General features: G+C 53.0%; 1 protein-coding gene across 5 annotated transcripts in view; it reads left to right on the top strand.

Moving 5' to 3' along the window:
* Nucleotides 1-22,228, top strand: part of PIK3CD (phosphatidylinositol-4,5-bisphosphate 3-kinase catalytic subunit delta) — a 35,969-nt gene extending 13,741 nt beyond the window's left edge. Inside the window, exons 1-24 of one of the 5 annotated variants that reach the window (XM_039727774.1) lie at nucleotides 805-1,017; nucleotides 5,667-5,740; nucleotides 6,100-6,263; nucleotides 7,150-7,378; nucleotides 7,973-8,196; nucleotides 8,888-9,067; nucleotides 9,665-9,814; nucleotides 10,092-10,181; nucleotides 10,877-11,098; nucleotides 13,714-13,810; nucleotides 14,141-14,271; nucleotides 14,846-14,905; nucleotides 15,020-15,187; nucleotides 15,663-15,784; nucleotides 15,929-16,072; nucleotides 16,624-16,723; nucleotides 17,291-17,469; nucleotides 17,672-17,781; nucleotides 18,061-18,139; nucleotides 18,348-18,515; nucleotides 19,052-19,175; nucleotides 19,355-19,500; nucleotides 19,748-19,880; nucleotides 20,199-22,228. In XM_039727774.1, coding sequence (XP_039583708.1) covers nucleotides 6,123-6,263; nucleotides 7,150-7,378; nucleotides 7,973-8,196; nucleotides 8,888-9,067; nucleotides 9,665-9,814; nucleotides 10,092-10,181; nucleotides 10,877-11,098; nucleotides 13,714-13,810; nucleotides 14,141-14,271; nucleotides 14,846-14,905; nucleotides 15,020-15,187; nucleotides 15,663-15,784; nucleotides 15,929-16,072; nucleotides 16,624-16,723; nucleotides 17,291-17,469; nucleotides 17,672-17,781; nucleotides 18,061-18,139; nucleotides 18,348-18,515; nucleotides 19,052-19,175; nucleotides 19,355-19,500; nucleotides 19,748-19,880; nucleotides 20,199-20,336 — 3,135 coding nt within the window. In that variant the 5' untranslated portion in view covers nucleotides 805-1,017; nucleotides 5,667-5,740; nucleotides 6,100-6,122 and the 3' untranslated portion in view covers nucleotides 20,337-22,228. Of the gene's footprint in view, nucleotides 1-804; nucleotides 1,018-4,875; nucleotides 5,120-5,666; nucleotides 5,741-6,099; nucleotides 6,264-7,149; nucleotides 7,379-7,972; nucleotides 8,197-8,887; nucleotides 9,068-9,664; nucleotides 9,815-10,091; nucleotides 10,182-10,876; nucleotides 11,099-13,713; nucleotides 13,811-14,140; nucleotides 14,272-14,845; nucleotides 14,906-15,019; nucleotides 15,188-15,662; nucleotides 15,785-15,928; nucleotides 16,073-16,623; nucleotides 16,724-17,290; nucleotides 17,470-17,671; nucleotides 17,782-18,060; nucleotides 18,140-18,347; nucleotides 18,516-19,051; nucleotides 19,176-19,354; nucleotides 19,501-19,747; nucleotides 19,881-20,198 lie in introns of those variants that run through there. The other 4 variants (XM_039727775.1, XM_039727772.1, XM_039727773.1 and 1 more) reach the window with 4 other exon arrangements.
* Nucleotides 22,229-22,241: the final 13 nt, after the last annotated feature.

Here is a 22,241-nt window from a genome sequence, read left to right as displayed (position 1 = left end):
CGGCCGGGGCTGCGGGGCCGCCTGCGGCAAACGCCGGCTGCGCTCGGGCTCCGGCAGCGCCGCGGCTGCTGCTGCTCGGGAAAAGCGCTCCTGCCTCCCGGGGAGAGGGGCCGGCACCGCCGCTGGCCGCCGGAGCCGCCCGGGGACCGAGGGATGGATGGATGGATGGATGGATGGATGGATGGATGGATGGATGGTTGTTTTGGCCCCTCATCACCTGCCGGCCCACCCCACCGGCTGTGCTGGTGTCTGCCTGGCCTTCAGGTGGCTCTGGCACATGGCGCGTTGTCGCCACGATTGTCCCCGCCGGGCCTGGGGAGTGGCAGCCCCTGGAGCGGCCCCCGGACCTTCCCTGGGGCAGGGCTTGTGCTGCCTGGCTCGGCTGCCCACAGCCATGTGTGGTTCTGCTCCGGGTTAGCTTTGGATCGTGCTTTTGGCAGGCCGTGAGAGTGTTTTCAGGGCTCCCAGAGGAGAGTCTGGAGCGTGGCACGCTGTACGTGCCCGAGGTGGGAACCTGGACGTTGAATGTCATGGTAGAAGTCATCAGAAACGTGTGGCTTGTGTTTTGTTCCCATCCACAAGATGGACTCGGGCTTCTGGCATTGTGGAGCCGTTGGGAGCAGTTGAAAAAGCCTAATTTCAGCAACTTCTTCAGCTGGAAGCTTTCGTTTATCACAACTTCCTCCAGCTCCCAGGCTCTGCCCGTGCTAGCAGTAGCAGCAGGGGTGCAAGGATCTCGTGTCACTTTGGCAGCATGTAAGAGTCACAACAGCCCATGGGTTACAGGCTGTACTCGTGCATGGGAGAGAGCTGAAACGCGGGGGAGTTGGTTGTTTGAAGTTGTGCAGCAAACGCCTGTCAGGTTTGGGAGCAGAGCTGTGCACAGCGCTGGTTTTCAAGCTTTTGCTTTATCCACTGGATATACGGTTTCCCTCTGGGTAGTTCCTCAGGCAGTGCTGTGAACTTGCCTAAAAGCTGCTTGGAAGTTTCCACCAAGGTTCTCGAGTGTCCCATCAGGTGCTTTTCTCTCTCTGTGGTGTCTCTCTCTGGTGATACTGTTTTACTCCCAGAATGAGGAATGGCTTTACATTTATTTTCCTCTCAAGTTGTTTTGCCTGAACTCCTCTTTCCCTCCCTCTGGCTGTTGCTTCTTGTTGGATCTAAGGTTCTGCTGAGCCTGAGTGGTGGCATATTGCTCTGATGCTCCTCTGGAGCCCCAAAAACTGCAGCCTGTTTTTATCAGCACACGTGCATTCTGCTTTCCTATCTCTTCTCTTGCTGACAGCCCCTCTCATCATCAGCCCTGCACACAAACAAGGTTATCCCCAGTTCAGATCACATTAGTGTAGTTCTGCTCCCATTACTTTTCCCTGTGAGGCTGTTTTGTGGCAGTGTGTGTGTGTGAGGTGGGCATTGAACAATTTAAAAGCTCAAAGGATATTTTATTTCATTAAGGAAAGGGGATTCTTTAGCCCCAGTGGCTGTTTAAAGCCTGTTCCACATAACCAGGACACATCCATGGATGGCAGGAAAATCCATGGTTCTCCAGTGACATCTTGGTGCACAGAAGATGCTGAATTTTGTTAATTAAGTGCTGGTTTTCATCAGCACCTCTGGCAGGGAAGGGGATGCTCTGTAGTGTCTCAGAGGCCTGAAGAGTTAGGTGAGGGCATTTTCATCCCTTGCCAGGGACAATTCATGGTACAGCTACATCCCTCTAATGGTTTGTGTAAATCAGATTAATCAGGGGCTCAGAAATATCTGAGAAAAGGCATTGTCAAAGCAGCATAACTGTGTCTGGTGTGTAGATGAACAATGAACTGCTGTTGAAAGAATGAGTGAATCAGTGCAGACAACTCTGGCAGGATAGGAGAGATCAATGTATGAAATGGAAGCTGATAATATGAAAAAAAAACCACTTTGTTTGATTTTTATTTTATTTGGTGGAGGTAGAAGTCATATGATGGTAAACCAGGTAAAGGGAATTCAAATACTCTAAACTAGGGTTTGAGGAAGATAAAAAGCCAGGCTCTTGATTTTAGGGGTTGTTCAGTGCTGGAATGGTTTTCCACACTTTCCTGAGGAGTCCCCAGTGTTTTCCTACCTGGTTCATGACCCGAGTTTGACACCTGTGGTGTGTTGAAGGAGGAACCAGAGCTGTGGTCTGTCCTGGAGCTGAGGGAGAGCAGAGGTGGCACAGCTCAGACTCGGATGCTGTTTCACAGGAGGCTGCTGGGGTGGAAGCCTCAGTGGGCTCAGGAGCAGAGCCTGACCTGCACAGCCAAGGCACCCCTCTAATGGTTTGTGTAAATCAGATTAATCAGGGGCTCAGAAATATCTGAGAAAAGGCATTGTCAAAGCAGCATAACTGTGTCTGGTGTGTAGATGAACAATGAACTGCTGTTGAAAGAATGAGTGAATCAGTGCAGACAACTCTGGCAGGATAGGAGAGATCAATGTATGAAATGGAAGCTGATAATATGAAAAAAAAACCACTTTGTTTGATTTTTATTTTATTTGGTGGAGGTAGAAGTCATATGATGGTAAACCAGGTAAAGGGAATTCAAATACTCTAAACTAGGGTTTGAGGAAGATAAAAAGCCAGGCTCTTGATTTTAGGGGTTGTTCAGTGCTGGAATGGTTTTCCACACTTTCCTGAGGAGTCCCCAGTGTTTTCCTACCTGGTTCATGACCCGAGTTTGACACCTGTGGTGTGTTGAAGGAGGAACCAGAGCTGTGGTCTGTCCTGGAGCTGAGGGAGAGCAGAGGTGGCACAGCTCAGACTCGGATGCTGTTTCACAGGAGGCTGCTGGGCTGGAAACATCAGTGCTGGGAGCAGAGCCTGACCTGCACAGCAAAGGCACAGCCTGGTTCTGTGTGTGTGTGTGGAGAGGCTGGCACTGGCTGTGGGTCCCAGCAAACCCTGCCGGGGGGAGCTCCTCTCCCAACTCCCGTGTGCAGGCACAGTTTGACACTCACCTGCTGCAGGATCCTTCCCAGTCTCCCCTGAAGGGCGATTTGGGGGTTCCTTTTACTGCCGGTCACACTCAAATGATTGCCTGCAGTGTGGACCTGTTTTGTTACCCTGTGACCCCAGCCAGGATATCAAGACCAAGCTCAAAACCCTCTGAGAGCAGCCTGAAGTGCTGGGGGAGCTCAGGGCTCTGCCCAGGGCCCTGCCGGTGTGCCACAGCCATGGCAAACACGTGTGTGCCCCCAGAGCCGGTGCTCTCCTCCCAGGCAGGCTCCTGGCTGCAATGAAAGTGGCTTCCTGCCTCTCCCACGCAGCCCTTCACCTGTGGGCTCTGCGATGCTCATTTCCTATAAGCTGCAGGTATTTTGGTACTCCTGGGGTTTTCTAATGCTACAATTTGTTTGTGGGTGTTGCTGCAGCTTCCGTGTCTGTCTGATGCTGCAGCCTTGCAGAGGAAGGCTGCTCCATGGCTGATCTTGCTGCTTTCTTTTTTGGGTTCTTTTTTTTTTTTGCCTTTTCCTCTCCAAAGCAGTTTCATGTTGTAAACACCAGAGCTGTGGTTGATAAACTCCACAAGAGGAAATTGAAATTTGTGTTAGTAGGTTTTGTGTCGGCTCCTGGCTTGTTAAATACTGGCTGGGTGGTTTCAGATGTCTCCTGCACCCTGGCACTCTGCACAAATTCACCTTTCCTCACACCCCTCACCTGTGCTCCTCCTGTTGCTGATGCTGTGCCTCTATTCTCTGTATGGCATCCAGTGAAATTGGGGTTTATTTCTCAGCTCTGCCTTGGCCAGCTCCCCTCTTTGCTGAAAATACATTTATGACCTGCACACTAAATTCTGCAAGGGGAGAGCAGCCTGTAGCTTTCCTGCACAGTAAAGAATAATGAACTGAGCAGAGGGCACAGGGGAAGTTGTGGAGTTGCCTTAATCTGAAAAGTGAAATTTTGTCTCATGGTTATTTTCCTCCACCACTTTTACTGCCCAGTGGTGAAGAGATCTGGGCTTTAAAAATTGACAATTATATCGGAGAATTTTTTTTTTTGGAAGACTGCTGCAGTGAAAGACAGAGTATATCTCAGATTACTCCAGTAGTGTAAACCCTGCCAAAAGGGAGTGATGCTGCTGTTCACGACCCAGAGAAAAGGGAATTGTAATTACTTGTACACGTGAGGTCAAGACAGCACAGACAAGGTTGGAGAACTCTGTTCAGCTTCCCAGGGCAGAGGGGGAGAGGGAAGTCAGGCAGTGCAGGATCTGTGCAGAGCTGGCCTCGTGGAAGAACTGTCACATCAGACCTGAGCTCCAGCAGGTAGCACATTCTGAATTTAGCAGTGGGAAGGGGAGAGACTTGGTAAAATATGTATTAGAAACTATGAAAGTCCAGAGTTGTTCTTCCTTTGGTATATTCACACCAGGAGAAAATCCTGCATCCTGTAAATCAGGGAGTGTGGAAAGACAAGGTGCTGAGCTTGAGCTGACACTGTCGTGCTCTTGGCTTGGGCAGGCTCTTTGTGTTCTCTGGGATGTGGTGCCAGACAGAAATCCTCAGCAGGAGGAAGCAGCTCAGCCTTGGCTGTGTCTGTCTCTGCTGGTCACTAGAGCTGTGGTGGTTTGCTGACTCAGGCTGAGGTAGCAGATTCACCAGAAACCTGCTGGTTTTAGTGTTGGTGGGCAGAGAACAAGGGCAGCTTGTGTTGCTTTATTCAGACTGGTGAGCCTTGCCCCTCCCTGCTGCCCTCGCTGCAGGGTGGTTTGTGGTGCTGCAGCTGAGGAAGCAGGACAGATAAAGCACAGCTCATGTTTCTGGGAATCCTGACCTCACTGCTGACAGGGAAGTGGTGTGCTCCCAGGACCTGGCAGATAAGATGCTGGGCTCCTTGTGCTTGCTGGAGCCCAGGGCTGGCTCCTGAGGAGCTGCCAGCAGCCCTTTGTGGTTTGGGAATCAGCTGCTCTTTGCTCAGCTCCCTTCAAAGCCTCTGCACCCACGGCTGTGTTTGAAGTTGTGGATGGGGAAATGTTGTGCTGCTTTTGTGGGCTGAGGAGAAGGGACACAGGCTGGCTCAGGGCTGAGCCCCTTCCAGGCTGTTCCCCTGGGATGTTCCTCTGCTGACCTGCAGAAAAACTGGCCAGAGGGAGTTGGGGTGAGCTGGTTTCTCTAAATTAGTTAGAATTTCTGACTAATTCTTGGGGTGCTTGCAGGGAATTCGCTAGAGCCACGTCCCTGGGTCCTGCTGGAGCCAGTGCCAGCAGTTCCAGAGTCCCAGCACGGGGGACACCACGCTCTGCCACTTGCCACCCATGCAGCAAACCAGAGGGTTTATTGCTGTGGCATTGTGCTTGTGGGCAGTGGATGGAGGCTTTGTTACAGGTCTTTGAGAAAGAAATGTCTGCCAGGCTGCTGGTGAATGCCTTTTGTTTCATCCTGTGTTTGGAACCAGCAGTTTGTACCTGACAGCGTTCAGATTCTTGCTCTCTTTGCATTCCCTGGATGTCCTGGAAATAAATTGTAGCATCCTGCCAAGGGAGAGGCTGCAGGTGGAATTAACAAACTTGTTCTGATTGCCTCACCCTTCAGCTTCATTTTCCTGTACTTGTAGCGAGGGGATGTACAGCAGAGTATTACTTTTTTGTGTGTATAAAATTGCATGCATGCTTGGAACCAGCAACAACTCTTTCTCCCTCTTGCAGGCTGGACCTGAGCTCTGGAAAAACAAAGTGGAGCTTGGAGCATGTGGCCTGAGGATTGCCTTGCACAGCCAGGGGTAGGAACTGACTGTTTCTCTTGGCTGCTTGGTCACAGATGAGCTAGTGGGACAATGCCTTTGTTCTCCAGAGTAGATAATTCTCTTATTTCTTTGTCAAATGCAGGTGTAGATGTTAATCCTGGCCTAGAAGGGATTAAGAGAGGGTTGCATTGAAATACAAACAAATGCTGTAGTTACATGTGGCTCAAAGGCACTGAAGTGGAATTTTTACTAATTCACTGACTTTTCCTGAGCTTTAAGGCTGAGCTGACCTTCCTTTCTTTGGGTTCTTTTGCACATTAATTTTCTACAGAGCCCAGCACAGAGCTGAGCAAATAACAGCCAACAGCAGCAGGTTGTTTTCCCTTCCCTTGCAGGTGGTGGCCAAGCAGTGAGCAGGATGCCCCCAGGCATTTACTGCCCTACAGAATTCTGGTCCAAGGGGGAAAACCAAAACATCCAGGTGGACTTTCTGCTGCCCACAGGCATATACTTGAACCTCTCAGTGCCCTGCAATGCCAGCCTGGGCACCATCAAGCAGGTAACAGCCTTCCAGCAGCTTTGGGTGCCAGTCTGGGTTAGGCTCAGGGCTCTGCCCCCAGCAGCAGGCACTGAGGATGAGAGTCAGAAGAGGGATGTGAAGTCATGTGAGAGTGCTGCCCACAGGGAGGGAGCATCCTTGGGAACTGGATAGTGTTGACAAGACTTGAGAAGCTCTTGGCTCCTGTCCTTGGCACCCTGACAGATTTCCTGTTACTGGGGGCAAGTTACTTAACCCAGTTTTGTTTCCAGTGCGGGTAATTGCTGTGTTTACAGGCCCAGAGTCAGCAGGTGCCTGCTGTGAGATGTTCAGGTGGGGGTGATTTAAGTGCTCAGGCTGAGGGGCTGACACTGCCCGAAACAAGAGGAGAAAGGAAGTGATGAAAGGCACCTGCAAATAAATAAAAACTGCCCAGCAGCCACCAGGCCTGGCTGAGGGCCAGGGGACTGGGAGGAACCTGGGCTGTGCTCTGCCTTAGCTGTGTGCTGGGTGACAGCAGCACAGTGAGGTGTGCAGGGTGACAGCAGGGTTGCAGTGGCAGCAGGGTGACAGCAGCGGGTGCCAGTGGCAGCAGGGTGCAGTGGCAGCAGGTGCCAGTGGGTGACAATGGCAGCAGGGTGCAGTGGCAGCGGGTGCCAGTGGGAGCGGGTGACAATGGCAGCAGGTGCCAATGGCAGCGGGTGCAGTGGCAGCGGGTGACAGTGGGTGACAATGGCAGCAGGGTGCCAATGGCAGCGGGTGCCAATGGCAGCGGGTGCAGTGGCAGCGGGTGACAGTGGGAGCGGGTGCAGTGGCAGCGGGTGCAGTGGCAGCGGGTGACAGTGGCAGCGGGGTTGCAGTGGCAGCAGGGTGATGGCAGCGGGTGACAGTGGCGCGGCTCCCGCAGGTGCTGTGGCGGCAGGCGCAGCACGAGCCGCTGTTCCACATGCTCAGCGGCCCCGAGGCCTACGTGTTCACGTGCATCAACCAGACGGCCGAGCAGCAGGAGCTGGAGGACGAGCAGCGCCGCCTCTGCGACATCCAGCCCTTCCTGCCCGTGCTGCGCCTCGTGGCGCGCGAGGGCGACCGCGCCAAGAAGCTCATCAACTCCCAGATCAGCCTGCTCATCGGCAGGGGTCAGCCTGACGGGGGGGCTCGGGGGGCTCTGGGGGCTCTGGGTGGTTCTGGGCAGCTCCGGGTGGCTCTGGGTGGTTCCAGGTGGCTCTGGGTGGTTCCAGGTGTCTCTGGGTGGCTCCAGGTGGCTCCAGGTGGCTCTGGGTGGCTCTGGGTGGTTCCAGGTGGCTCTATGTGGCTCTGGGTGGTTCCGGGTGGCTCTATGTGGCTCTGGGTGGCTCTGGGTAACTCTGGATGGCTCTGTGTGGCTGTGGGTGGCTCTGGGTGGCTCTGCCTGGCTCTGGGTGTCACACAGCCCGTCCCAGCAGCCTGGCTGCCTGCAGGGCTGTGCTGGCACACTGGGGCAGCAGCAGGATCCGTCTGCAGGGGATGCAGAAGGGGGGACACTCTGTGCAGGGCCAGGGCAGGTGGTGCTGCCTGCTGGCACCACTGAGGGGACAGTGCCACTGCACGTTGTCCATCCCTCCAAGCTGGCAGCTGGGCTGACCCTGCTTGGGCCACGTGCTCAGGGAGACTTCCACAACCCCTGAGGAACAGGCTCATTCCCCCGCTGGCTGCAGACCCTTATTTGGCCTTCCCCTCGTGCTTTGCCCCAGGTTTGCACGAGTTTGACTCCGTGCAGGACCCCGAGGTGAGCGAGTTCCGCGCCAAGATGTGCCAGTTCTGCGAGGAGACGGCGGCGCGGCGGCAGCAGCTGGGCTGGGCAGCCTGGATGGAGTACAACTTCCCCCTGCAGCTGGAGCCCGTGGCCAAGGGCCTCAGCTCCCTGCACATCCCCACCCAGAACATTTTTGTCAACATCAGGTTCCAGTCTGGCGGGGTAAAGCACAGAACTTTCCTGTCGCGGTGTTTGATGGTTTGTGCTGTTCCTTTGGAGGCTCTGAGCGTGTGGAGGCAGAAGAGTGTGTGCCTGGGCAGTGTTTCCATGTGCTCAGTGTCCATTCTCCAGGCTGGAGGTGCTTGGGGGAGCTGCTCTCCCTCCTGCACTGGGTGTGCTGTAGCTGGGAGCTGAGCTTGCTGCCTGGCGTGGCTGGGAACCTTTTTGGGTTTGGGTGGGAAAGCAGCACAGAATCCAGAGCCTGGCTTTCCTTTGGAAGCTCAGGAGCCTGCTCAGCAGGCACAGCTTGCAGGCACTGCTCTGTGCTGCCCCTGCTCCTGCCTGGGCTCACGTTCTGCCTGTTGTGCCTGGGCATGGAGCAGGGTCACCCTTCAGAGCAGTGAGCTGGAGCGTGGGGACCCTCCCAGCCTCTGCCCTGCTGCTGGAATGACCGTGGGAAGGCTCTGAACGGCTGGCAGCCACGTGAACTGGTGATTCTGCTGAAAATTGAAGTTCCTGATTTCCAGCCTTGTGCTTACACTGCTGAAACTTGCTCAGCTTGGCAGGAACAATATCCCCACTTACCCTGATGTGTGTGATTTGCCTGCCATGCTGCTCCTCAGTGCCAGCAGCACTCTGTGCCACGCCAGCCCCGTGCTGCTGCCTGACATTTGCTGTGCTGTTGGGGTTGCAGGAGAGCTTCATGTTCCAGATCTCCCCCTGGGACTTCCCCATCACCCTGATGAGCTATGCTGTTAAGAAACACGCCACGGTGTTCCGCCACGAGGCCGTGCACAGGCCAGAGGACTACACCCTGCAGGTGAATGGGAAATGTGAATTCCTCTATGGCAACTACCCCCTGCACCAGTTCCAGGTGAGCCTCGTGTCTTGCTTTATCAGGGACTGTTCCCACGTGGCCTTCTCTTGTGGGGGCGTGGGCTGGGACGTGTTGAGAAGGAGAGAGTGCTGTTTGCAGCAGTACAGCACAAACTGGCAGCACCTGCATGCTGCCTAGGGCACAGGGTGCTTCCAGCAACCTAACCAACCTTTATTTTTGGGGGTCAGTGGTCTGAGCCTGTCCCTGGGTGCCAAGTGCTGTGTAAATGCATTTACAGGCTGTGGTTCTGGAAATATCTGCTGGCTTGTATGGTGGGGTGAGGGCTCTCCCACTGAAAGTTGGGCAAGTGATCCTGAGTCATGTGCTCCTCTGGCAGGGCAGGCTGCTGCTGGGAGTGCTGAATCCTCCTCAGTGTTTTCCCTTAATGCAGCCATTTGAGCCCATTGATGAAATGCCAGCTATAAAAGGCACTCCGTATTCTCAGCTCTGGCAGCAAGAGGCCAGCGAGTTGCAGGTTGATAAAGCAGGAGGAGATAATTGGGAGCTGGAATTGGATGGTGGCCGTGTCCTTGCCTGGGTCCCTGCAGGGCTGGTGGCTCTGAGGGTGGCCTGGCTGACCCTGTCCCCTCTCAGCACATCCGCAGCTGCCTGCAGCGGGGCCAGACCCCCCACCTGACCATGGTGCACTCCTCTGCCATCATTGCCATGAGGGACGAGCAGAGCAACTGCATCACCAGCCCCCCAAAGGCCGCCTGCAAGCCCCCGCCGCTCCCCAAGAAAAAGGTACAAGGGACAGGGACCCCTGGCTCACCCTGGGTGCTGCTGGGCTGGGCTGGGCTGGGGCAGCAGTGGGAGCTCCCTGCCCTTCTCAGGGCAGCTGGGGAACGGGGTGGGAATTTCCAGCCAGCCTTCCAGCCCCCTCCACAGCCTCCCTGGCTGTCCCAGGCTTCTTGCTCTTTGCTGTGGGGTCCAAAAGCACGGGATGGGAGATGAGTTCTGGTGCTGACTCGAGAGGCCTCTGTTGCATCTGTTTCTGACCAGAGCCCTTTTCTCTTTCCAGCCAAACTATGGCTCTCTCTGGTCCTATGAGCAGCCCTTCTACATCGAGCTGGTGCAGGGCAGCAAGGTCAATGCTGACGAGAGAATGAAGGTGGGGCCTGACTCTGTCTGGGGTTTGTACCTGCACCTTCCCAGTCACAGCCTGTCTGCGTGGGGAGCACAGTGGGGCTGGCACTGTGATCCCACCTGCTCCATTCAGCCCTTGGCAGTCCCTGACCTGCAGCACAAGGCATGGGGAGGGAGGAGGGCAGCCAGCAGCCCAGCCTTAGGAAAGCTGCTGCCCAGCAAGCAGAGCTGCTGCCCTGAGCTAATGGCACTGGGCAGGGCAAAGCCAGCTCTGGGAGGAGTGGTGGGAGAGGTGGCGAGTGGCAGGGGGAAGGCAGCAGGCAGCAGAGGCCTGGCATGTGTGGGGTGTTTGCCATGAAGGGGGAAATGAGGAGAAGGGGAGCAGCTGCCCTTTGGGAAAAGCAAGAAAATGCCACATTAACCAATATGCAAGTCTGCATGAAATGAGAATATAACAGTGCCCTCACTGAAGCTGAGTAAGAGAGGGATTTCAGAACTGGGTGAGTTGGGAAAGGGGCAGGAGAAGAGAAGGGGAGGGCAGGAGAAGGGGAGGCAGGAGAAGAGAAGGAGAGGGCAGGAGAAGGAGAGGCAGGAGAAGAGAAGGAGAGGCAGGAGAAGAGAAGGAGAGGCAGGAGAAGGCGAGGGCTGCCTGTCCCGTTCCCCGGGGCACACCAGGCTGTAACTCGCCCTGTCTCACTGTGCTGCCCTGCTCTGGCCCAGCTGGTGGTGCAGGCAGGGCTGTTCCACGGCGCTGAGATGCTCTGCAAGACCGTGTCGAGCTCGGAGGTGAGCGTGTGCTCGGAGCCCGTGTGGCGGCAGCGCCTGGACTTCGACATCAGCGTCTGCGACCTGCCGCGCATGGCCCGCCTCTGCCTGGCGCTCTACGCCGTCATCGAGAAGGCCAAGAAGGCTCGCTCCACCAAGAAGAAGTCCAAGAAGGCTGTAAGTGAAGCCAGCCCGGGGCTGAGCCCAGGGCACGGTCCTGAGCTGGTGCCCGTGGCTCTCAAAGCTTCGGGTTGATGAAACGGCTCACGGGGCCGCGGGCAGGGACTCCTTCAGCAGAAGGGAGCTGGGAATGGCTGCCTGTGAGAAAGGCTGGTTTTATGTAATTTCTTCTCTAGAAAGGTCATTGAGAAACATGCCCAGCATGCCTGACCCAAAGAGGAATCACTTATCTCGGTGCCCCTGGTTCGCTCTCCTGCAGCTTCCCTGTTTTGTAGTTGAGGTTAAACCATCATCTCCGTCGCATTTTCTTTCTAACAAGGTCCTTCCTGCAAGTCCCCAGTGGAGCAAATTACCAGCTAGGGAGGGGGAATGCAAACATTGATTATGGCAAAGCATTAGGCAAGGTAAAACTAAAGTGCAGATTCCTCAAGGTCACTGTCCAGGTGTTGCAAACTGACCATAGAAAGTGTTAAACCACCTTGGAAGATCTTGATTTGAGCATCTTAATCAGGTGCTTTTTCACTTTCCAAAACTTCTGTCCCATTAATAATTTAGTAACTAAAAGCAGATCCAGCTGCAGCCTTCAGTGGAATTGCTGATTTCCCAGAGTTGTAACGTAAGCCTCAAGCTCTGTTCTTGTGAGCAGCAAAGGCACTTGTGCCTCTGCAGATTGTTCTTTGTGTGACCACAAGGGCTGTTCCCGTGCCTTAAGGAGAGGGTTGCTCATGCCACCTGTGCTGGAGTGCAGAGCAATGGGGCACTGCTGAGCGTGGTACAGGAGATTTCAGTTCTGCTCACTCCTGGCTGCTGGGGGTTCTGAGCTTTGCTGTGCTGACACCAGTGGGGCTCTCAGGGTTGCTGGGCACTCCTGTCTGGGAGCCACAGCCAGCTCATCAATCCTGCTTGTGGGGACCAAGTTCTGGGTTGAAGGCTTTGGACTGGAAACATTTTGAGGCCAGGATCAGGATTAACAGTTTATTGTTGGGTTTCTTTTTTATTTAGGAATAGCAGAACCCCAGCTCTTGCTGGAGGCTTTTGTTGGACAGATCTGATTCATCCACGGGCTGGATGCTTGTGGTCACACTGGAATAATTTTCAGTTTGGAAGCAGTCAGAAGGAAATCTTGCTGTTCTGATTGACAAAACAGAGCCAGTCTGTTTAGCTGAGCTGTTAAGAGGATCTTATTCATCTTTTTCCCCATGGTGAGCTACAGCTCTGAGTGAAGTGCCCAGAAATAATTTCAAATTATTGGTAAGGGCAGTTTACAGAGTGCACCCTGATTTTTTTTGTTTGTTTGTTTTGATTGTCAGTTTTTTCCTTCCTCAGAGGTTAATTCCATCCATGTTGTTTATATGCAGACTGTCCAGAGCAGATAGGTGGGACTACATCATTTACTACACAAAAGCAGGAATGTTTGCAGGCTGACTGCATGAGTCAGAGGGTTAATGTCACCCGGAGGGTTGGCTTTCAGTGTTTCTCTAAATCATGCAGGAGATGGCTGTCTTTAGAATGCTGGATCCTTGATTTGCTGGACCTTATCCAGCAGAAATCTTGCCTTGTGTTTTGGCAGGCTCTGAGCTGTGCTTAGATGTCATTTACTCTGTTAGAAAAGGTTATTGCTGCTGCTGGTGTTTTATTTGGCTTTTCCCTGTTGTCTGCAAGCTGATGTCTCAAATGTGATTTCACTGAAGATATTTGGAGTAATCAAATCAGCTCCAAGGTTGTGAGAGCAGCTTGGGGTGACTCATTTTGTCACGTTAGAGGGAAGTGGGGCTCTGTCACCTCCCCCAGTGCTGGGGTGTTCTGTGGGGCAAGGCTGCCCTGTCTGCAATGCCCCAGTGGAACCAGATGTGGCTCTGTGGCTCTGTTTGGGGTGCCTCAGTGCAGAATTTCTCCTTTAACCCTTTCCCAGTTGTGTTCTGTGCTTGAGCCTGCTGTGATCTGAGCTCTGAGTGCTCAAGTGTTCCATCTGGGGAACCTGCCTGCAGGAGAGCTGAGCAGTGGAACGTGTGTCTGCTCTGGGGCTGGGAGCTGCCTGAGGGCAGGGGATGGGTTCTTGTCTTGGCCATGTCCCAGCCACTTCACTTGCTGGAGTCTCCCTCCTCCAAAACCAGGCTGGGTTGGATTTGTGAGGTTTATTTTGGGGGTGTGGTGAGGGATTGGCAGCGTAAAGTTTGATTTCTATAGATAGTGTTTATTATTGTACAAAGAAGCCAAGCCTTTTTTCCTATTTTGAGCTATTTCTAGCATCCTTAGTCTCCTTTTCCAAAATCCTGCCTACTCCGTGTTCCCTCTTTCAAAATTAAAGTTCTTCTCCCTCCCCTCAAGTTGTGAAATATATTAAATATGTAATAGTTCCCTTAAATACTGAGGGTAGAGTAGCAAGGCCTCATTGGAAAATTAGAAATTCTTCAGCTCTGCCCAGTATCAGGTGAAGTTCCTTTGTGGGGAGCCTTGGGTGCCATCCAGCACCACACAGGAGCCCAGGTGCTGGTGGGTGCCCGGTGCCACCTGGCAGTCAGGTCTGGAGGGTTCACAGGCAGGGTGTGCTGTGCAGGGCTGTGTGCCTGCAGGGCAGGCAGGGCAGGCAGCCCACGGTGCTCTCTCTGCAGGACTGCCCCATCGCCTGGGCCAACGTGATGCTCTTCGACTACAAGGACCAGCTGAAAACGGGGGAGTGCTGCCTGCACATGTGGTCCTCCTTCCCAGGTAGGGCCCGGCAGGGCGCTGCTGCCCCGGGCACCCCCAGCCTCCCCGGGCAGTGCAGCAGGCTCTGCTCTGTGCCCTGGTGGCAGCTGGAGCCCTGCCCGGGCGGGGCTTTGGTGAGCCTGGCTCTGGTGAGCCTGGCTCTGGTGAGCCTGGCTCTGGTGAGCCTGGCTTTGCGGTGTGACCCGAGAGGTGGCTGCTCACCTGAGGATGCCCCTGCCTGAGGGCTCAGGAGGGTGGCCAGGCAGTGCCCAGGCACAGCCCCTGCTCTGCTTTCTGCACCAAAGCTTGGCAAGGCTTGGGCTCACGGGTTTTGCGTGCTTTGTTTTTCAGATGAGAAAGGGGAACTTCTGAACCCCATGGGCACAGTGCAGTGCAACCCCAACACTGAGAGTGCAGCAGCCTTGGTCATCTGCTTCCCCAGCGTGGCAGCACATCCTGTGTACTACCCATCCTTTGAGCAGGTGGGGCACAGGGACGTTTTGGGAATTCCCTCACTGTCCCTTCCAGTGGGGAACCTCTGGGGCAGCCATCACCAGGCACTGGCTGCAAGCAAACTTGATTACTAGATATTGTTAACTGAAAATTTCACTTTTCCCTCTCACCTAATGGACCTTTGGGTGAATACTTTTCTGAGCTATGAATTACTGAAGAAATGGATGAGCATTTGTTTAGAAAAGGGGTTTGACTGAGCTGCCTTCAGTCTGCATCAGGCTCTGCAGGAAGGAAGAGGAATAAAGGGGAAATGAGTGAAAGCAGGCAGCTCCCTCCCTTTCAGCAGGGTGATAACAGCCATGTGTGAGCTGGAGATTTCCATCTGTCACTGCAACTGGCCAGGCCAGTGGAGGAGGAGATGTGCCTGTTCCAGGGGAGGGAGGTCTGTCTGTGCCCCCAGGAGCGGGGTCTGGCCCGGGGGCTGTGCCAGGCAGACAGGGGAGCCCGGGCAGGTGACAGTGACTGACCTCCAGTGAAGGCAGCATGAAGTGATGGTGACAGAGGAGCTGAGAGCCTTCCTCACCCTCTCTGTTTGTGCCCCAGCTGCTGGAGCTGGGGAGGAACGGAGAACAGCCCCGAGCTGCCGCAGAAGATTCCGAGGAGGTGAGACTCCTGGCCCCAGTTTTCAGCCGGTTTCGTGGGCTGGTTGTTCCCCCTTGCCCTCCATCCCTTTTCCCCCAGCTGGGTGCTGAGCCCGGGCGTGCTCCTGCTGTGCAGAAGCTGCAGCTGAGGGAGATCCTGGAGCGCCGCAGCCACACGGAGCTGTACGAGCACGAGAAGGACCTGGTGTGGAAGAGGAGGTTCGACATCCGCGACCAGTACCCGCAGGCCCTGGCCAAGCTGCTCGTCGTCACCAAGTGGAACAAGCACGAGGACGTTGCCCAGGTGAGCAGGCTGGGGCTGCCAGCAGGGCTCCTGCTCTGCTCCATCTCTGTGTCCACGTTCCTGAGCTGGTTTTGGGAGCCCAGCTCTGCAGGGGTGTTTCAGTTTTCTCAGGGACGTTCCCAGCTGGGGTCTGGCTCTTCTGGGCTCTGTTTGGTTCTGGGGGCTGTCCCAGATTTGTTACTGGCCAGCAAGGTCTTGTTTACTCCTTCAAGAAACTAGAGGCAAAAAAAATCTGTATAATTCTTGGGGAAAAAAGATATCTGGATTGAATTTTCCTAAATAATAGTAAGAGATCAGCACAAGCCTCCTCAATGGATCAGTTTTTGACCTGCTATCTGCAAACTTGCTGTGAGGCATCTATAAATAGTGACCCCCTGTAAGGAGCTGCTCTTTCATCAATAGAATTTCAGATTTATATCCATTGTCATAAAAGCCTTGTTCCTTTTTTTAGCTATTTTCTTTTTGGTCATCACAGATGATTTCCCTGCTCCAGACCTGGCCAGAGCTGCCTGTCCTGAATGCCTTGGAGCTGCTGGATTTCAGCTTTCCTGACCGTTACGTTGGCTCCTTTGCCATCAACTCCCTGAAGAAGCTGACGTAAGGAGAGGCAGAGCCCTTTCTGTTTCTGCTCAGGGTGCTGAGGGGCTGTGAGCAGCAGGGGCAGCCTTGTCTCTGCCGGGCACAGGAACAGCCGTGGCACCGAGGACAGGGTTGTGTTTCATGTTCCCTCTCTGTCCCCAGGGATGATGACGTGTTCCAGTACCTGCTGCAGCTCGTCCAGGTGCTCAAGTACGAATCCTACCTAGACTGTGAATTAACCAAGTTCCTGCTGGAAAGGGCATTGTCCAACCGCAAGATCGGCCACTTCCTCTTCTGGCATCTGAGGTGAACAGCAAATCTTTTGGGCTTTTTCTCAAAAATCAAGGGCAACCAGCATTTACTGAGTCCTTCATTGCTCTGTGATGTGGGAACTGCTACTTTTTACCTTGGGTGACTCAAAAGAATTATCCCAGGAGGACACAATATTGGCTTTATATTAATTTCTTTTTGTCTTTTGTCATTGTAGTGTTTGGGTTAGGTTCTGTTTCCAGAATTTACATATATTTGTGACTATACACACACGTACCTCTGAGCTGGAATTTTCTTTGGCCACCTGCCAGCTCTGAGCCATAAGCTCTGAGCTGTTCTTGCTCCCCAGGTGATGTCCTCAAAGGAGGGGTTGGGGGCTGAGTCACCCAAAAGATCATTTCATCATTTCAGGCAATGGTTTTCCTCCATCACCTTCTGGGGTGGGGGCATTTTTTGTCCTCCCCCATTCCACAGGTGCTGTGCTGTGGCTCCCCGTGGCTGCTGGAGGGGACAGGGGGTGCCCCAGCCCTGCTGTCACCCAGCCCTGCCCTGACCCAGCCCTGCCCTGAGCCTGCTGCTCCCCGCAGGTCGGAGATGCACGTGCCCGCCGTGTCCCTGAGGTTTGGGCTCATCCTGGAAGCCTACTGCCGGGGCAGCACCCACCACATGAAGGTGCTGATGAAGCAGGTACTGCTTGCTCTGGGCCTCCCCTCTGCCTGGCTCCCAGCTCCTGGCTTTCCCACATTGATGTCACCGGCACAGGAAAAGCCTCCTGAGGGCTGCTGGCTCTGGGGTCCCCTGGGGATGTCCCCCCACTGCTGCAGTCTGTCCAGAAGGGCTGAGGTGTGCACAGCACTGCTGTTTCTAGATCAGCTGCCTGAGGGGCTGTGCACTGGGAGCTGCTCACAACCAGAGCTCCCCAAAAGCAGCAGAGGGCAGCCTGGGCTGGCTCATCCTCTGCACCTTTCCAGCCAGGGCCCCTCACTTCTTCCCTGGTGTGTGGTGATGTGCTTTATTCCTGCTGCAGCCACTACCTTGCATTGTGCCCAGCAGAGTATCCACAATTAATTACGGATCTTCCTCAAGCAGATACTACTAAATTTGTTCTGCTGCAATGTGTGAAATTGCTACAAATTGAAGAGGAAGTAAGAGATGGGACCAAGGTTTACATTTCACAGGAGATTTTAATGCTTTTTAAACTTTATCCAGGAATTTCCTGTTTGTTAACCCTGTTTCATCCCTCCCTTTTTTCAGGGAGAAGCACTGAACAAGATGAAAGCTCTGAATGACTTTGTGAAAGTGAGTTCTCAGAAGGCCACCAAGCCTCAAACCAAGGAGATGATGCACATGTGCATGAAGCAGGAAACCTACAGGGAAGCCCTTTCCCACCTCCAGTCCCCCCTGAACCCCAACATCATCCTCGCTGAAGTCTGGTAAGGGAGAGATCTGCAGCTCTGAATTTGTGTGAATTTTGTGCTTTGTTTCACACTGGAGCCAGGCTTTGTGTTATCCCAAGGTTCTTTCCTCATGGAAGTCCCAGGTCCATCAGTGGGTGGGGTTGCTGTAGGACTGGCAGCTTGGATGGCTGATATTTTAATAGATGCAAACTGAGGATAATATTTTTATTTCCCCTAGTGTGGATCAGTGCACCTTTATGGACTCCAAAATGAAACCTCTGTGGATTGTGTTTAATAATGAAGAGACAGGTCGAGGTGGAGTGGGTATAATTTTTAAAAATGGAGATGGTAAGTCTTTATTGTGCTTGTGAAAATATATCTTTTAGTCTCCAGTATCTACTGGGGTGAGTGGGCCTAAATCTGGACCATTAAGATGGTGTGTAAATTAGGAACTTCAATGTTTTTGGGTGAGTTTTTTGGTAGTAATCTGAAAATATATATTAACTCCCCTCTATATTTCACCTGCTTTTATTTCACCTGCTTCCCCCTTTAATTAAGACTTTAGTGCAGTGGTAATTGGATATTTTTGAGCAGTAAAATGATCTTTTCCTCTGCAACGCTGCCCAGATCTGCGCCAGGACATGCTGACTCTGCAGATGATCCAGCTGATGGACATCCTGTGGAAGCAGGAGGGCCTGGACCTGAGGTGAGCAGGGTGCCCACAGCTGTCCTGCACCCACAGCCAGGGTGGAGAGCTGGCTTTGCCCCCAGCAGGTCTGTCTGCTGCCCTGGCAGCAGCTGGGCACCTTCTGTGGGGCAGGAAGGGAGAGACAGGCAGGCAAGGGAAAGCTGAAAATCACCACGAGTTGTTTGTGGGCAGGATTTCAGTGGAAGGGTTTCTTTCATCTCTGCAGGATGACCCCTTATGGCTGCCTCTCCACAGGAGACAAGACGGGGCTGATTGAGGTGGTCATGCACTCGGACACCATCGCCAACATCCAGCTCAACAAGAGCAACATGGTGGCCACGGCTGCCTTCAACAAGGACGCTCTGCTGAACTGGCTCAAGTCCAAGAACCCGGGGTGAGGGTCACCTTCCCCTCCTGCCCCTTTTCCCTCAGCTCTGCACAGCTCCAGGCTGTCCCACAGGCTGCTCCCCTGCCTGGCACACCTGGAGGCCTCGTGTGGAGATTTTGGCACCACCTTACTCAGAGCCCTTCACTTACAGACCTTGCAGCTCTTTTTTGTGAAGCAGGGGTGGGAGTCTGTAGCCATGATATTTTATGAAAAATCCTTTCCTAGGATTTTTCCCGTCCTGAGGAGCTGAGAGCCTCAGGAAAGAAATTAAACAATAACTGTGTGCTGCTGTGGAATGCAACAGGTGCATCTTCCATTGGTCCATGTGGATTGTTTTTAATTGTGCCTTCTGAGCAAAATGGAGTCAAGCCTCGTGTCCCCACACATGGGGTGTTGTCCACGAGAGGAGTCCTGCCTCCAGAGAGCACAACAGGAATCCAAAGGAGCTTCCCTCCCTTCTCCTGCCGCTGCAAACAGCCCTTCCCACGGCAGTGCTGGAGTCCAAAGTAAAATCACCTTTCACTCCTTCCTTCCCTCTCTAGGGACGCCTTGGAGCAAGCCATCGAGGAGTTCACCCTGTCCTGTGCTGGCTACTGCGTGGCCACCTACGTGCTGGGCATCGGGGACCGGCACAGCGACAACATCATGGTCCGGGAGACGGGGCAGGTGAGGAGGGGGCTCGGGCAGGGGGCTCTGCCCGGGCTGGGGGCTCTGCCCAGGGGGCTCTGCCCAGGCTGGGCCACCCCCTCCCTCCCTGAACCCCCAGCCAGGAGCTGCTCAGTGCAGTAACTGAAGAGAACTCAACACTGATAGGTAATATTCTGATTTTTTTTTCTTTTTTCCAGTTGTTCCATATTGATTTTGGTCACTTTTTGGGGAACTTCAAGACTAAATTTGGTATCAATAGAGAACGAGTCCCTTTCATCTTGACCTATGACTTTGTGCACGTCATCCAGCAAGGAAAAACTAACAACAATGAGAAATTTGAAAGGTAAGTGCTGGGAGTTAAACTTGACTTCAGCTTTTGAAGCACTGAATTTTTAGTATTTATTTCCACCAATGAGTATTAGTATTATAAATATTTAGTATTAATTTCCACCACTAAGGCAGCTTCTAGCTGCCTGTGCAGGTGAAAATAAATCAATTATTAACTGGAGAGAGCGGGGTTCAGACTGCTGAAATGCTTCACAGAATGGTGGAGCTTGCAGCCCTCAGTGCTTTGGCTTTGCTCTGCTCAGGTTCAGGGGGTACTGTGAGAGGGCCTACATGATCCTGCGGCGCCACGGGCTCCTCTTCCTGCACCTCTTTGCACTGATGAAGGCTGCTGGGCTGCCCGAGCTCAGCTGCTCCAAAGACATCCAGTACCTAAAGGTAAGAGGAGACCCATGCAGGGGGTTAAACTGAGCACTGATTTGTGGCTGGTGAGGAGGGGTTCAGTGTGCAAGGCCAGATTCTTAGAAGCTCCAAATCAGTGAGTGAAGTCCAGTGCCCTGTGCAGGACACAGAAATGCCAGGTGCTGGTGCTCAGAAACCTCCTCAGCTTCTTCACCACCAAGGCAGCAGGTGCCCAGTGGCAGGAAGGAGGCAAAGCCTTGGCTCTCATTTCCTAGTTTGCCTCCTGAGTCATAACCACCCTGGCTGAGCAGTGCCTTGTTCAGTTGTGCACTGATTTGTGCCTCTTGCCTCCAGGACTCCCTGGCCCTTGGGAAGACTGATGAGGAGGCACTGAAGCACTTCAGAGTGAAGTTTAATGAAGCCCTGCGGGAGAGCTGGAAAACCAAAGTGAACTGGCTGGCACACAACGTCTCCAAAGACAACAGGCAGTAGAGCAGAGCTGCCCCAGGTGCCTGAGACTGAACAGTGGTGCAGTGCAAGATCCCCCACTCATCCCAGAGATCAGACCTTGCTGCATGACTGAAACACTGCTGGCCTGTCCTCAGCCATGGCCTGTGGCTGCTCTGCATCTCTGGGGACAAGGGAGAGACGTGAGGCAATAAAACTGCACCCAGTGAAGGTAGGTGGGGGCACTGCACCTTGAGAACTCCTTGAGCTCCAAATACATGCTTCAATGGAAGAGTCGAGGCACTGTAACATCCCTCCACTGTGCTAATGTCTGTACTTCTATTTCCTTGAAAATTTAGCTGAGCAGAGATCCCCCTGTGCCTGTAGCCCATCTTCTAGGACACCACTGTTACAGCTTAGAGGCATTAACTGCAGCATGTGGTCACTCCTGCCCCGTGTCAGTGTCCACGGGGTGGGTCAGCTCAAAGCACACCAAAGCTGACTTGGAGAAATGTTTTTACTCTGCCTTGAGACAGGATAAAAACATCCACGCTCTCATATTGCTTTCTGTCTGCTCCAGAGGCCAAAGTGTTCTGAAACTGAGCTGGAACTCAGCTACTGCTGTCTAGAACTGGTGGCACAAAAGCAGCTTTGAGGTGGCCACTGGATCAGGTACTTTGCTTTCCAAAGTTAGGCTTTAGTTGAACCTCAAGTAATTCCTGCATTTCTGGATTTATTTTGGTTTCAGACCTGAAAATGCTAAGACTGCATTTTCAAATTAAAGTACTTACTGCTTTTCATAGAAGATGTTAAGCTGTGAGGTCTGTTCTGGTTTGGATCTACTCATACAAACCCTGTTGTCTCTCAAGCACCTGCTGGTAGAAGCAGCAGTTCTGGCATAGAAGACACCTCATTTTAATTTAATCTAACCCTGGGAGAGCCCCTTTTCCTACACCTTCAGATGATACTGTGACTGAAGCACTCAGGCTCCAACAGCTGCTTTGCTACTAGAGGGAAATGCTGCAGGATTTAGAGCTCTGTGCAGGCTGATCAGTGAGGAACAGTCCTGAGCCTCTGGCCCATTTAGAGTAAATATTGCTAGTTCCTTGCTTATTAAACTAATTTACAGAGCAAAAAGTATGCAAAAAAAGTCTGTGCAAGGTGAGATGCACTGACAGCACAGCCCGGATCAGGTTCTTGTGGAAGGGAAGACACTACAACTCCAGAGCTGCAGAAGCAGTGCCCTGCAGTGCCAGGGCCTGGTGGTCAGCACTGGCCCCTGCTCTCCTCAGTCCCTGGCACAGCAGAAAGGCCAGGCCCTCACAGATTTCAGAGCAGGGCTCCTGTCCTGCCCCTCGCTTTGAGAAGTGCAATAACACAAAGGTGTCTCAGTGTCAACTGCACGAACTGAGCACAGCTTTACAGAGCTTTCTTAGTCTGGAAAACTTGACTTACCTAGGAGCAGTAAAAAACTCAGTGAGTTGTCCTGTGGACCTTCTTCCTTGTACACCCTGGGAGAGAACCTTGGGTAGATCTCTGACAGCTCTGTTGGGCCAGCAAAGAGCCTTTGACTCCAAATTTGCAAAGCAGCAGCTCACCTGATGGGTTCCAGCAAGCTGAACTGTACTAAAGATTGAAACTTAAATAATTTTCAAAAATGTTCCATTTCATTACAAGTGGCTTCTCATTTTTATAAATATGCTCAGAATGATGCATATAGGTGATGATAGACCGATTTCTATTTATTTAGAGATGTTTTTGTCATTTTTTTTAACTCTGTACAAACGGATTGTGCTTATTCTGTTGCCTTTGAAAAAGAAGTATTTTTTTAAGCCAAACCGTGGTTCTGCAAGAAGAGAATGTTTACATGTTTAGCTTTTCAGTTGCATTAGGTACATGTTTTGTAAATAAGAAATAAAAGATATTGACAAGTTGTACACAAATGCTGCC

Source organism: Passer montanus, unplaced genomic scaffold (genome assembly GCF_014805655.1).
Source record: "Passer montanus isolate IOZ18808 unplaced genomic scaffold, ASM1480565v1 scaffold62, whole genome shotgun sequence".
In the NCBI taxonomy this organism is placed as follows: Eukaryota; Metazoa; Chordata; class Aves; order Passeriformes; family Passeridae; genus Passer; species Passer montanus.
The sequence above is the reverse complement of the archived record's forward strand: the minus strand, read 5'-3'. Positions and strand labels throughout refer to the sequence as shown.